Below are 15,642 nucleotides of genomic sequence, written 5' to 3'. Positions count from 1 at the left end.
AATTGTTAAAAATCACGCCAACTGGTGACATTAAAAGTATTGTACAACGTACATGTGACGGCAAACATTTTCATTTGGGACTCATTTACAACGCTTAGTAAAAGGGATCAAAAAGCCGTAACGATCTATCGCCAGTGTAGCGCAGGCACCACGCGGGTTTCATGTAGTTCCGTGTTTTTAGAGGCGCACCTTCAAAAAGGGCCGTCTCAAAAAGGGAAGCGGCCCGGGGCGGCATCTTTGAGGTTCGCCGTTCGACGAGCGAAAGGGGAAAGATGTTTACTTTATTGGGAGAAAAACTAAAAATTTGGAACACCAAATTGACTCCCGGTGCAGTAACTGCTTTAATGTAGTCGCCGCTACCCTGTTGATCGGGATGAACCAGATTGTGTTCCAGATTGATGTTACCAAGGGTTGTGGACGGGTTCGGGTTATGCCGATGGAGGCAGTTTTTTTTTCTGGCACGACCCGTACGGAATTAGGATAGAGAGAGAGAGAGTTGCATTGAACACTTGGTGTTTATTTTTCTTAGAATGAACGTGGGTGCGTTGTTTTACTGGAGCCCTACCATCATTCGGCGGCAACGTGAACATAAAATATATTTACCGCAACATGAACGGTTGCGGTGCTCTTGTTTCAGATTCAGGAACGTGTGTGCGGTTGTTCCTTTGCCAATATTTGGCTCAACGGGATTAGGAACGCAATTAATTTATGGTTTAGTGAAATCGAAAAACAAAATTGTCTGCAGCGTGCCAAAGATGAACAGTAGCAAACAGAAAACAAAAAACTCTATTTTACTACAGTGTTTCTTTCAAAAAGGGGAAAATGCCAGACAGAACGCTAAAAATGTAGTGGTTCCGAAACTGTAAAAGCCAATCACAAAAACCCAACAAGTCAAATCGATTTAATGAATGTTGCGAAAGTGTGTTGCTTCAGGACAACGCTGGGGCAAACACATCAATAGTTCCTCGGTTGAGTTTCCATGGACACCATTATTTACCAGCAACGAATATATACTCACTTGTAGTTTATATCACTCTTCTTTCATCTATCTAAACCATTTTGAAATAAATTAAAATAACAAGGTCAAATGTATTGAGAAAATTCTCTTTATATCGCAAATAAGATAAAATGGTGTTCAGTTACTTAACGCTGGGGATTATATTAGCTTTGCTTGGTGTGTGTTACAGAGGTTGGCTAAGCAAAACTATTGGGAATCGTGATCAGCCACTTATAAACAACTTTAGCCAGGCAAAAACGATAAAACAAATTAAAACCGATAGTAGCCGAAGGGAACCGAAACGAAAAGGCGGCTGAAGCTGAAACCATCTTCAACGTTTGTGTTGTGCCACCCAGCAATTGTCAACAGTAGCTTCTTGTACGATCCAGTAACTTACTTTTAATTCCAAATCGTGTTTAGATTACACGCTGAACGTACTGTTGAGTTGCATTTTCTATTGCACATTTATCTCTTTTGCAAACTGTACACGGCCAAATGGGAAGCTGACCGTGGGATTCCATCGTTCTGAGCACGTTGAAAAGCGATGTCACGACCCGCTCGACTAAAACTATTGTAAATTTGTCAGTTTTCCTTCGTACCACCACAACTTGATGCCGGGGCTTTGTTCTTTAGTTGGTTTGGCTTTTGGACGCCAACAATCACCTAAGTTTTTTTAGTTTTATTGCTTCTAAAGTGTTGCTCTCTTTGCTCATGATGTCTTTTTTTTCTCGTTCAACCGCAGACTGACTTACTGCTTGAAAGGTGGTTCAACCAATCCTGATTCTGCGCGGTCGATACCGGTGATGTTCACAGGGTGCGCAATAATATTTGCCAATTACTTATTTAGTTAATGTTCCGGCTTCGGGGGAAAGATAATAATCTCCCCGCACTGTTGCAACAGATGCGCTTGGATAACAACGATCACCAATAGTGTTGATGATGACGAAAATAAAGAGAGAAAGCGAAACGATTGAAAACGGGAATACTTTTATATTTACATTGGAGCGCTCATGAAATGAAACAAAGTAGAAAATTTTCTCAGAAAGGTAAAGGCAAAAGAACAGAAAAAGGAGATAAGCAACTGTTTGTATTAAATCTGTTATATATCTATCAGTAGACTTTACTCACTCGTTTTCTTCGATTTCACTACTTTTCGTTTGTGGTTCTCGCAAACCCTATAGCTTGAGCTTATGTCTTTCTATGCCACTTTCTCAAATCGCAAATTTCAGAAACAATCAGTAGCAATTGCTTATTGATGTTCGCCGTGACATATCGCGACGGTGCGGTAGGTTGCTTTGATGGTTGGCTTAGATGATTGAATCTTTCTATGTCATTCCGATAAGAATAATACACTAGAGTTCCTCGCCAGACAACATCTGTTGCGTGATGTCCTTTAAATTCCTTCTTTTTCAAATACCGAAACTGATACTGATCTTTTCAGTGCCGGCGTAGGAATTCTCTGAATTTTTATCTGCTTGGCTCCTTCGTCCTGATGATGATGTCGTTTTGAACTCTCTACAACTATATGCACTTTAATTGGCTTATTGCCACATCCGTTCACCTCTTACCGGAACATAACTGAGCGCAATTGATTAGTTTAAGAATCGTTTCTCACATCACACTGTGGCTGTGGATTTTCCCCACCAGTGGTTCTGGTCATTCATCAATAGTTTTGTTGCAATCACTGACCATACACTGCACAAGGTGGTCTAAAGCAAATGGAAAAGGGTGAAGGTACTATTTAGCGGGTCCCTTTCTCGACAGCTCTAGGATCAGTTTCAGTGGTACTAAAATTTTATTTACTGTTAATTTCATTTTCCAGCAATGAGTTCTTTGCTCGACCGTAGAAGAACAGCACAGTTGAAGTGAAATATACCGGTACATTGATTTGGCAAACGGATACTCGACATTCCTGCTCTGCATTGGTATGCTAACGGTCAGATGAGATGAACTTTTAATAATTCATAACAAGAGTGATGCCAACCCATCTACCGAGGCCACTGTACTCTTTCTTTCCAGACAAACTCTTTCAATCAACTACTACACACTACTTGACGCCAGTTCACAATAAACCTGCGAGAACTCCGTCTTCCTTATCGCTGTTTCTCTCTCCCTCTAACTCTCGCTCCATCCCTCGCTCTATCTCTCGCTCCATCCCTCGTTCCATCTCTCACTTTACCTCACTCTATCTCTTTCTATTTCGGGCTTGGTTTTACGCGGCCGATGTTCCACGTTAGGATTCACCGTTGCCACTGTCGTCTCCGTCGGCGTAAGATTCAACCGACGCGTTGTCATCGTCTTCTGTGTCCAGATCGTAATCATCATCGTAGAAATCGGTCATATCGAGCTGGAACAAAGCAAAACGGATACGGTAAATTTAACGTACTGTCGAAATGGTTGCAAAACAAATGTTCCGGGGTCACAGAACGTTTTGCTGGCGAGGGGACCTAATGGGACGAAATACAACAAAATGCCCCCGTGCGTTGCAGAATGAAGTAGCAACATAATTTTCCTAATGAATGAACATATTTCCAAGACTCCAAGCGCCCGGTGCTGTGGCCGAACGGAAAGAAATCGCTCCGCGTCTTGTCATGACATCTGAAGAAACGATTCCAGCGAAGTTGCTGCTATCGATTACCGACATTCGCCCAAACTTGGCCCAAGCTTGGGCCAAGTGTCTTGGGTTGCTGTTTGCTCAAATCTTGCAAACGGATTGGGCGCTCTCGCTTATTTTGTTTTGTTTTTATCCTTAACACGCGAGGGGACGCCTGAACGCCGCGCGGAAGGTTGTACGTCTGTGACATATGATGCGTGAAAATGCAGCCCATAATACTCCTCCGGCCTCGTAACCCCCCAATCGCAGGGCTCTGTAACGGTGTTCCGTCGTCCCCCACCGAAGCAGTTTTGTTCATTGGGTGAAAAGGCGCACCCGCCGCGCTGGTCTGGTCGGGGGACTGGTGGTAAAGTCACTAACAAATGTGTTGCTATTTGTATAACGTTGTTACCATGGGACGACGGGGCCTCAGTCCGGTGGCAATAATCCCTTTGGGACTCATTTGCAGTTACTGCGAATGTAGTTAACGCCACCCGTTCCGAGCAAAAGGACAACAAGACATTAGGTGATGGTGATGCTGCACTTGGGAATATGGCCAACCGGAGGAGTAAGAATTTGGCAACGTTCATTAGTGCGGGTGCCGGAATTGTGGTACCGCTGTGATACTTTGATATTAATTTTTTTTTTAACTTAAGGTGTACCATTTAATTTGAGATAATTTTCAATAATCGATGCTGTAAATACTTTAGCAGAGGAACTAGCAGAGCAACAGTAGAAAAACATTGAAAATGCATTCCAACGGTTACGTTGATTGTTATTCCATTTCTAATCATCCTTTCTGTACCTTGCATTATGTTTCATATAAACGAGGTTCCCATAGATATCGTCGTATGAAGAAAAGTTATTAAATAAAAAATATTGGCTCACTCTTCCGGAGGAACATCATTGATGATTATAACTATCTGTCTGCACTGCTGTAGCGGACGCCATACACGGATGTTATACGGCAATGAAAACACTGTATACGGTCATGACTCTATCTCGGCCATAAACTACCAGCAGGTACCGTAGAAAGAGAAGAAAAATATCCCCAAAGAACCGGCGCAAATGGCCTGCTTCTGGTGGAGCGTGCAGAGAAGGATCGCCAACTGGCGCACAACTCTTACGCGGATTGGCATCATTTTTTCGAACCAAGTTATTTCTATAATTAATATAAATATACAGTAATTTTTCATTCGTTCACTGCGCCACCACCACCCCGATACGCGGCTCCTGATTCGCGCGCGGGTTTCTTTTTACAATTGTGTGCGAAGCTTCCCGATTGCCATCGTAACACGCGCAGGAAGCAAGCTCTGCCTCAGCGTCAATGGAGAAAGAAAGTGGAGATGACGAAGCCGAAGGAAGGCCAATACAATTTATAATCCCCACCGTCTGCGTAGAGTTCATATGGCGAGGGAAGAAGAAATAGATGCGTTGCAAAACACAAGGGCATACAGAGTAACTGCGATGTAGACGAGACGACGTACATCTTGGGTCAAAATTAGTGGAAACGGGATGGATTAGCTTTCACAGTGTGTCATAAACGGCAGGGGCATACAGAGATAAAGAGAATTCACCAATGCCTCCGCAGATCACAGGTGGCTGCGCTACTCTGACAACTCTAAGTTTCGATTTTTACTCATTTGAATAGATGCGAAAAGACTAAGTTCGAACGAGAAGGGAGGAAGAATTTGGTCCGAAAACCATTCGCAAGGTTTCGAGCTGTTCCAATAACTCGTTGAAAATATACAGTTTAAAATATCTCTTTCAAAAAATACAGTGTCTCTGCAATAAATTAAACTTCAGTTCCATATTGGGGAAACATATAAATTATTTACGATTTTGTATTTTAACTGTAAATGGTTCGGTTTTATGGTTTACATTTAACACTAGAATGATACTTCAGAATTACTTCCTGGTATCAGTAACTGCTGCTTACTGACCAATGACTGCACAAGCACAAGATAAGCTTTCCCGAGAATTAAGATAAAAGCAGCATAAAGCATACCGTGTTGCGATTACCAATTGCTTTGCGTTTTCCATTCCACAAAAATCGAAACCATTTTAACAATGAACATTAACATTAACATTTCTTTTTTATAAATGCGGGAACTGTGCCTCCTTCTAATATTAAAAAAAACGTTACTCTTTTCAAGCTTGTTGATTAGCTTTCCATGATTAGCTCTATGTTGATTAGCTTTCCATTCCTAGGCCCAACCCAACCGGTTTTTTCTGATATACACGTATCGAACCGTCAACCTACATAACCATGTTAACGAATTGTAGACGATGGTCGTGATCGCTTCCGGTCGCGACCAATATCGTGAACCGGTGAACAAAACCGGATTTTCCTCACATTTGCCGCTGCCAAAAAAGCACGCCACCGTCGTAATGGTAGTTGGCAAAATTGGAAAATATTCTGCTCTAATATCGCGAAAACGGCAACGATAATCGCACATGAAGATGGTTCGTTTTGGAGTGATGGTAAAAATGGCCCTTGCTGGGTGAAATTGACACAATCTGTGGCCGACCTACCAGACTGTTGAAAAAAAAAAAGCTAGAAATGGAGAGGGTCTGCAGGACTCTCTCTCAGTTTGGCTCCCGAAAGATGTCTGGGTTAACAACGGAGAGAGAGAGAGAGGGAACCGTTTGAATTCCTAGACGTGAAAATGGTTATTGTTATTAGCATTCTTCCTAACGGCCACGGCGGGTTTGTTCTTCAGCTTGCCAACAAAGCAGCACATAAGCCTTATTCCTTCGCGCAAGACGACCGTCCGGCAGAAGTAAAGAGAGGAAATAATACTTTGGCCATAAAAGAAAATTGCGTTTAATATTCCACAAGCCCGTTCACACGGCTCGGATGTTGCAATATCGCCGGCAAGTGTGCTTTACACACCCGCCACGGCCACGAATGTATCAAATAACTAAACCATCGATCTTCTCATCAATTCAAATGAGCGCGAGCGTAGCATCGGTTTCGCTTATAAAGGATGTGTAAACATGTCTGGGGAACCGTCAGCAGACCTCTTGACATCCGCTACTACGCCATTCCTCGTTTCTCGTTCGTTTTACTGTTTCGCGATATTATGGGACGGCGGCAAACAGAACGAGGCACGAAGAAAGATTATGCCAAGTCGAAAGTATAATAACGATGTACGCGGTCAGATTTTCAATAAACAATTGAGTTATTTGCTTAATGATTTATTTGTGAAGTGAACTTCAAACCCTCGTAACGTGAGTGCTGGAAAAAATGGTTGTGCCTTGCGTTAAACGACGCGTGTTAGCTGTGGCTAGTAGACGATCCGCAACATTGTTGTCGCCAACGCCAACAACGCCAAATGAACCGAATGAAAGTAGGTTAACAAAGGTTGAAAAGAAGGTACGGGTTAGGGGAAAAACAGATTCTGTCTTTGGGTCTGACGAACCAAGGATTGGATTGTGTTGCAAAAAGTCATTTCGCTTCACTACGTCAACTTTTTATTGGTAAATTGTACAGTATGAAGTATTGGTTGACTGTAAAATATTATTACAGTATTATTATTAGTTTGGGCAAACTCCAAGTTTACCCCATTCAATCCAATCCAATTGTTGAATTACTGCTGCTACGCTAATGTGATTAAATCGGTAGCTATTGTTTTGACCTACCTGAGGTTCCTGGCCACTAGGTTTCGTTTTCGACTTGATGCAATATTCTTCTAGGGTGAGCGGCACAATGATTCCTTCCTTTTCGGCCTCAGCTTTAGCAGCCTGTGCTTGTCGCCTAAAAATGATAAAGCATCGTTGATCAGTCAAAAAGTACGGCCAACCGTGGAGTGCCCCGTTAGTACCTGATTATGTTTGGATATTCATTGTCCTTGCCGTGCGAATCTCGCCATCTCCGGTACATCACGGATGCGTCGACGTTGGCTGGAGAGTAGGTGTTCGGTTCGTTTAGCAATGAGATCACGGACAGTAGGATTGTGCGAACGTTTTGTGTTGGATTCCATCGTTCGCAGGGAAGCTCGCCGCTCTGCGGATCATCGACCGGGGGATGTAAGATCGATATACAGAGGTCACCGTTCTATGGGGAGAAAACAATGGAAAGTTAAACCAATTATTAGTAAGAATAAAAGCGTGGCCACCATCGCTCGGAGTACACGTACCTCGTACACATTTGGGTGCCAAACTTTTGTCAAAAATCGTATCGAAGGAGGAGAATATGGATAGTCTGGAGGAAATTTCATATGAGCCTGGAAAAGGGAAGTAGAAAAAAATATCATCAGAACCAATAGTATCAGTTAAACAGGAGGATAAATATATACAGAAATAGGACAGGCGAGCTTTAACCAGCAGCATGGCTGCTGAAGGCACAATTCACACGTGCCACTTCCAATCTCGATTACCCCGTGTGACGCAAGTGGCTCACACAGTAGATAACGTTGGCATGTTATTGTCATGAATGTAAAATAAGTCTATCGAAGATGCATCGCTCGAAAAATCCCCAACCCTCGCGAGGGTCTTTAGTAAAACACACAATCGTAATATTTTGACTAGTCGCTAATCTTGCTAACCACAATCGGTACGGTGCGCCCCTCTGGGTTTGCGTGTTCCATGACGAATGCTTCGGGCTTCGAGCCACAAATCAGCAACATAGTATTCGACGTGGCGTCATTCTGAACCCCATTGCGAAGAAGAATACACGCACAGTCATATGACGATGAAACTATTTATTTATTAACACTTGTCTTATCTTTTTGTTGGATACCTATCAAAGTTAATTCCAACATTTAATACAAAAATAGCAAAAAGTGTGCTCCAATCTCCATTTTAAAATGAAACACTTTCCAACATCAACATGTTTGAAGTTTTCAAAATTTTGAAGTTAATTAAAAAATCAATGAATACATGCATCTTTGAATATTTTCACCATTAAAATGCTTACATTATTATTATGTTTGCATTACGCTGAACGTTGTAAATGTTTAATTTTTATAATTGTCTTCTATTTTGTCCTTTTAACGTTACAATGTCCCACGGAATATATGGGCAAACAAGATAACGAAGTTCGCATTACACACTCCACGTCACAACCAACAACAGGTAAAAGCAATCACATCCGCAACAGTAAAAAGAAAAAAAAAACACAAAAAATAGAAAACAAACCGCAGAAGTAATAAGAAAAAGATTCACATAAGACAACAATAATAGAAACATCCTTCAGTAACAATATCGAACACGTAAAGCACATAGTATTACAGGAACACTAGGCGAATAAAAATGATAATTGTTGCAGTTTAGATTGCAAAAAATACTATACTAAATACTAAAAATAGTTAACCAGTTTTCGTGACGAATGTAGCAAAACATTTGTTTTACAATCGAAACGTTAGGCGATGTAACATAAAAAGGTCATCTATTGATTGTATTCTTTTCATCGGATACTACGCGAAAGAACCCATCTGCGGTACAGTAAAATTTCCGGAACATGTACCTGACCAGGTACCGTAGGAGACCGCACGGAACCAGGGCAAATCCTGTTTGCGCTTCTCCGGTCACTTCGAGAGATGTCGAGCATAATCAATTAGTACTCTAAAAATAGATCCTTATTTCCGTGGGCTCGCGCCGCGCCAACGACAACGCGGAAGTACGGACGATGTAACGCTTTGCGGTGCTCGCGCACTTTCCTCACCTTAGTTCGACCAATAAACCCAATTGGTATGTGTGCTGCTAATCGAGACATACTGACGCGCCGCAGACACACGGTAGAGGAACTAAGATTTGGGAATGGTAGTTCCGCTCTGTTGTGATTCACGTGCGATTCAGGTGTCAAGGTTGTCTTCGCGAGAACACAAGCAGGAATTGGGTTTATTTTTCATCACGTTACATAGCCGCCAAGCCAACAAATCGGACCGTGCGCGATCATCGAATCGGCGTGCTATTCGCGATCGAATCGCTATGATCAATCCGGCCTATTCTATTACTAGATAAATTGATTGATTACCACATAATGGAACATAATTTTAAATCAATAACCAGCAGGACTTTAACATTTAACCAGGTAAGTCACATCGGTCAGTTTGGAAGTTATGAAGAATTCGAACTTCAAACACCTAATTGGGCTGATACCGGAACAAATAGCTTCAAACTACGCACACACTCTGTCCGGTCTGTCCGCGTCGTTGCCACACAAATACAACCCTACTCGATTGTAGTAAATCGTGTCCGACCACTGCGAATTATAGATCGGCGGTGGTGGACTAAGGGGCCAGTAAAACTACCTTTAGCAACGCAACGCGTCGCGTTCCAAGGCTGTTGGACTGTGCGCAACACGCTCTCGTAATGCTCTCGCTACATTCCTCGCTGATGAAGGAATCGCGAGTAGAAGACCTCAGGTCGGTGATCATGCTTTTCCTCGTATTTTGTCCGTGTTTGGTTAGCTTGCAATGCAAAACCTTTACAGGAAGGCTGCACGCGAGAAGCACTGAGAAAGGGAAGGCTTTTGGCCAGTCACCAGTCGTTTCGTATATTGCCCTCGCCGTCAATCGGTAAACGATCGATTGCAGGATAGTGTCAGGGAGCTTTGTGGCGAACGGGGAACGATCCTGAGAGCGTCGCCATAGTTTGATACTATTTACACAACACACGCACACATGCCATTCATTCACGTTTCTCCCGTAACCCTTTAGATTGGCAGCCCGTAAAACCGAAGATGTTTCGCAAAGAAACACAAAGATCGTAGACCTTCACCGAGGATCACCGCACTCTCAGACAGCGGATCAGTTTGTATTACACCTTAAACTACGCCGTTTTCTAAACATATTGAACGTACGCATTTCTTTTGTGCTCTTAATTTGATTTTGCAATTTTAGTATAAGACTATGACGGACACCGTATTTCGAAACGTTGGTTACTCACCTTGAAGTAGCCCCCTTGGTAGAGGGTGTCTGGGGGCCCGAAAATTGCCACCTCCCACTCGAACAGATTGTCCTCGTTGAGCAGTTTCACGCGGAAACCCTCGACCGGCTCCTCCTGGAGGCTTTTGTACTCCAAGGATAGCGCCCGTACGGCGGAACTCGACGGTGTGGCAGTCATTGTGAGTTTATGTGTTCGACGGTGCTAACGGCAAACGATCTGACGCTCTGCCGTAAATTTCGGGGACCGTACGGATTAGCGAGGAAACAAGCAAAAGACTCAACCACGTGCCAGGCTACAACCACTGCCCTGGTATCTGGTCGTTTTCGTTGCGGTCCGTGTTCTCCTTCGATCGACGATCGTCCTAGTCACTAAGCACTAGCGCACTGAAGCTTTCAACAGACGATTGCACCTTTCCGACGACAACAACACGCATCGGTCAGCTGCGGCAGCTCCTACAAGGGAACGTCGTTTCGTGTGTTGTGGCGGTGGCCGCTACTACTACAATATCCGATTGCTTCACTTGAAATAAACTGACTGCCAATCCGACTGCTTCCGCTGGTGGCTGTGTGACGTTCCACTTTTCGTCGCCTATCGTCGCCGCCGCGCCACGGAAGATCTGTGTCTAAAACGAGATCAATGTCGCGAAATGGATTACTTTAGAGAGAGAGTGCATTGTGTGTCGGGTTCATCACGCCATTTGCAGACGGTTCACGAACGAATTGGACAAAGAAGTACTGTTTTTCCAACACATGGACACGCGTTCCTTCTGCCCCCCGGGATGGTGATGGTAGTGAGGAAAGTAAAAATGAAAAACGTGTGCCAAACTCGATTTCCATCGCCGTGCAGCGAAGGGTCTTGGGCAATTCTCGGGTACAAGGCCATCGTTTTGAAATGGAAATATAGTTTCAATAGGTAAAAAGCAGGAGTAGTGTCCACTAGAAGCGATTCGCTTTCCCGTGTGTGTAGTTTTCGATGCTTGAGGAATAAAAATAAAAACAATGGCGGACATTTTACCTGGTGACTCGCGATCTCCTTTTCGCATGCACTCTCCGTTCGGTTTCCGTCTCTGTCTCACCGCTTCGAGTAGCAGCTCGTCACGTCTCACTCACACTAACGGACGACGGACGTACGTACGTACGTTCAGGAGGAAAATATGCTCGCCTCAAATGGGCACAGAGAAAACGCAGCAAACCGAGAGCTTGATCGATCGACGGTGACGGAGTGTGAATCTTCAACGAAGAGCATATAATAATATGCGCGTTGGGCTTTCCCTTGAACGTTGAACGCTTCCGCTGAATTGCACAAACAAAACACTGACTCAACGCGACTCCGCAGCACCGTCCAGATTGGCAGGCTGATTCTCACTTCCAACTGGTTTTGCTCGATACGCACTCACAGAGACTACCACATGCACGCGCGCACGACCTCGGTTCGGAAGAGTTTTTCCGTAAACGCTGTGTCTCTTGCGTAGCAAAGGAGATCAAATCCAACCCTGAAGCTGTTTTCACACGGTAAACTTTTGTTTCACGCTCAATTTATGATTTTTCACCAAACAGCGCCGTAGTGCTCCTGTGTGAGTTCGAAAATGGTGGCTGAAAGCAAATGCTTTTGTGCCCGGGGGTGCGAAATGGAAACAGTTCCAAGGGGTTCCTTTATTTTGACAACAAAGGCAAACTGAATCTTCTCGCGAATACCGTTTTGACGCGACGTGTGTGGTGAGCGCGGCCCGATGAAAAATAGTAGAGCATATAACACGAAGCAAATGAGAACCCCGATGTGAAATCTCTATACATTATGAGGTCTGACAGCTGATGCAATACGTTCAGGCGGGAAATTTGTAAACAGAAGGATAAATTTTAAATTAAAGGACTAACATTATTTAACCTGTTACTTAATACTTCTAATTTTTTCATTGTTTATGCATGAAAAGAAGTGTTCTGTTGTGTGTGAGAAAGATGTGTTGCACACTGAATAATAAAGTTAAAAGCTAATTATGCTCAATAACTCATTCTTTTATTTTGCCATCTATTTCAATGGCAAATAGATCCACATTTTGTTAAAATCAACACAAACTTTCGTATAAGAGTGCAATTAACCACGTCGGTTGATTGCTATTTGTTCGATGCAACGAAATATCAGTTTTGCGTACAACAATAAAACAAATTTTAACACACAGAAAAGTCAAAGGCATTCCAGTAACAACATTCCTGTTGAGAACGCGACGATTTCTAACCTAGCGTCATAAGCAATAAAGATAAGCTACGAATTCTAAGAACGTTATGCCCAAGCCATAGAACGCGATCGACCGAGGGGTCTTAAGAATCCTAAACAAACAAAGCAGAATCCACAGAGACCACAGCATGGGTGCAGCTTGCATCATAAAATTATCATCATCTTAAAATATACAGAAACCGCGTTGATCCAAACTGCATCTTAAAAATACATTGCAGGCAAGAGTAATCTAAACATTACGATAGATAAGCGTAGGAAACATATGGCCGCAGCATAGGACCTAGATCAATAAACCGAAAATAGACCCAAAAAGGAGACAACCACTGAGAATCAATGTATGCATAGAAAGAGACAAGGATCGCATAATCTTACCGAAATCTTACTATACAAGGCGTGGAAATTTGAAGAATAAATCAGATATCATTAGGCTACGGAACGCTCTGGTCTTAAGTCTTTTACTCTTGGACCGTTTGATCCCGCTAGTGAGATCCCTCCGGATGTTGACTGCTTACAATCGTTTGCACCACTCCGTCGGAACTCTAATAGTCGGAAACCAATCTTCTCTCGAGGCCTCCACTGTCAGGTAGTAGTACCCATCTACCCTGTCCGTCCCAGGCCAAAAGAGTCGATTCACAAACGGTTTTAAGGCGTTGGCAACAAGATCAGAACTGGTAAGTGAACGCGAGATCACTCCGGATCACGCTCCTTCGCGCGTTAGGTCCGCTCCGTAAAACCAGTCTTGTTAAGAACACCACCCAAAACACTCCACATAGTTGGTGCAGCCGGTCCAGCTAAGTGCTGAAGAGAGTAAAAGTGTTAAAATAAAATTGAAGCGATTGGATTTGATCCTAGAAGCGAATCAAAGTAAAGCCACCCCACCCGGTACATCGGCACGGACTTCGTGACTACACCACAGCCAAGGTAAGTGATTTTTTCCTTACTGTTAAACTTATCGGCACTACCAGATAAACCGATAAGAACTTAAGAACAGCAACAAATAGATTCTTAACATATTTGTTTTTCATTATGTGTGTGTCCAGCCACGTGCCCGCGTTCCAGCATTGGATTCGACGATCGACGATCGACGACGATTGGGTACGATCCCAGAGACGAATCGAAGTAGAGGAATCACCACCCGGCAAATTGGCACGGACTTCGTGACTACACCACAGCAAAGGTAAGTGATTTTTTCCTTACTGTTCAACTTATCGGCACTACCAGATAGACCGATAAGAACTTAAGAACAGCAACAAATAGATTCTTAAGAAAAAAAATTTATTATGCGTGTGTCGTGAGTGGCTAATTACAAAAAAAAAATCAGACAATTGTGCAGTGACCACAGTGAAATTCACTTTTGATAAGCGCTTCCAAACCAACATAAGAGCACTACCCGATAGACGATTCAAAGGTTGATTGTTCCAAAAATGGTTGAGCAAGAAATTGGGTGAAATTTTGTTTCTCAAGTGACTCAAGTATTTCAGCATCTAGCGACATGAATCCAGAAACCCAAAACGTTATGGAAAAATTTACCGAACATATGAACACACACACACCGTGAACGCGATAAACGCAAGACAAGCACTGCGAATGCGAGTGCAGGAGTGCAAACGTAACGGCGCACATCGGTAACGCAAGTTCAAATCAGTGCAGTGCAGACGCCCATTTTGATGAATTTCGAATTTCGGACCCGATAAAGGGCATTCCAAAGTATGATGGAAACAGGAAGCACCTGACAACAAGCTGGCAATTTTTCAACCGCTAGTTAGTGAACAAGCGTGATGTGCAAGAGGTATCTAACAAAATCGAGGGGAAAGCAAAGATATTTTGTGTCTTGCTCAAAACCAACTTTTATAAACAAAACGTTACGTTTTAGATAAAGATGTTAATGTTTGTTTGTTAATGATAGTGTGACGACTTAGCTTTACCAAACTGTGTCGCTAGCGTATGGTCTCAGGCCCTCTTGCCAATTGTTGATGGTGCGCAGGGCCGTCGCGTCCGTTGGCTGCGATCGTCGCACAATACATCGTTCGTCCTCTTGCAGCAACAATGTGATCGGCGGCATACTGGCGAGGACCGTGGCGAGGATTCTTTCTAACCGACCTTCGTAGGTTATCTTTAGCGATGCCTTTTTTAACCCTTTACCAGATGCCATGCGTTGGTCTATGTGTCGTTGACGAGAAACGGTCCCGTTCTCAACAGCTACTGATGACGAGGACTTCCGTCTTCTCTCGGACGAGAGAGTAGAGAGTTTTCCTCCAATCAGCACTGCACCAACCGCACGGACTTCTCAGCGGCATCTCTGGCTTACAGGACGTTCCACAGGGTCGGTCCGAGGATTGAGCCCTGTGGGACACCTGTCGTGACGGCACGAGCTTTCAGTCCTGTGTTGGTTTCGTACGCCAGCTTGCGTCCGGAGAAGTACAGGGTATTCCATCACGATCCAACTATTTAATTGTTGAATAACTTCGCTATTTGTCTGTCTATTTTGACAAATTAGCCAGATTCTGAAACTTCAGTCTTCAGTTTTACAGTCAATTTACAGTCAAACAGCGACTGAAATTGTAGCGCTCTACATCGAAAATAATCGTTCAACTGTGAAAACTGTGCGTGCTTATTGTTGCCGATTTTTTTCTGACTTCTTTCTGTCGAGCTATTTGAAGAGTAAGGTTTACTAGGCTGTTCATTAAGTTTTGACGTTCGATACAAGTCTAATTTTTTTGTCATATTGGTACACTATCCAAATGAACGTATGGAAAGTTCCATTTCAATCGGTCACTTACTTTTTTTTATACAAGCGTTTTAGTATCGACAGTATTTTTGAGACGTCAGAGTATTCCTTACAGCTGCTATGACGTCGTCATTTGATGAAAAACACTTTCCGCGCACGATTTTTTTAGGTCTGAAAACAGATGGAAGTCGCTAAGGG

General features: G+C 43.3%; 1 protein-coding gene across 1 annotated transcript; it reads right to left on the bottom strand.

Annotated features, from left to right (window-relative positions):
* Positions 1-2,238: 2,238 nt before the first annotated feature.
* On the bottom strand, positions 2,239-12,163 carry LOC128274629 (ubiquitin-conjugating enzyme E2 R2). Its single transcript, XM_053012881.1, has 6 exons — positions 11,499-12,163; positions 10,485-11,106; positions 7,733-7,819; positions 7,418-7,650; positions 7,236-7,350; positions 2,239-3,344 (listed from the first exon to the last, which is right to left on the bottom strand). The coding sequence occupies exons 2-6, from the start codon at positions 10,659-10,661 to the stop codon at positions 3,231-3,233; spliced, it is 726 nt and encodes a 241-aa protein (XP_052868841.1). The 5' UTR covers positions 10,662-11,106; positions 11,499-12,163; the 3' UTR covers positions 2,239-3,230.
* Between the last annotated feature and the right edge of the window lie 3,479 nt (positions 12,164-15,642).

This window comes from Anopheles cruzii, chromosome 3 (genome assembly GCF_943734635.1).
Source record: "Anopheles cruzii chromosome 3, idAnoCruzAS_RS32_06, whole genome shotgun sequence".
Taxonomy (NCBI): Eukaryota; Metazoa; Arthropoda; class Insecta; order Diptera; family Culicidae; genus Anopheles; species Anopheles cruzii.
This window is presented reverse-complemented; position numbering and strand designations above follow the sequence as displayed.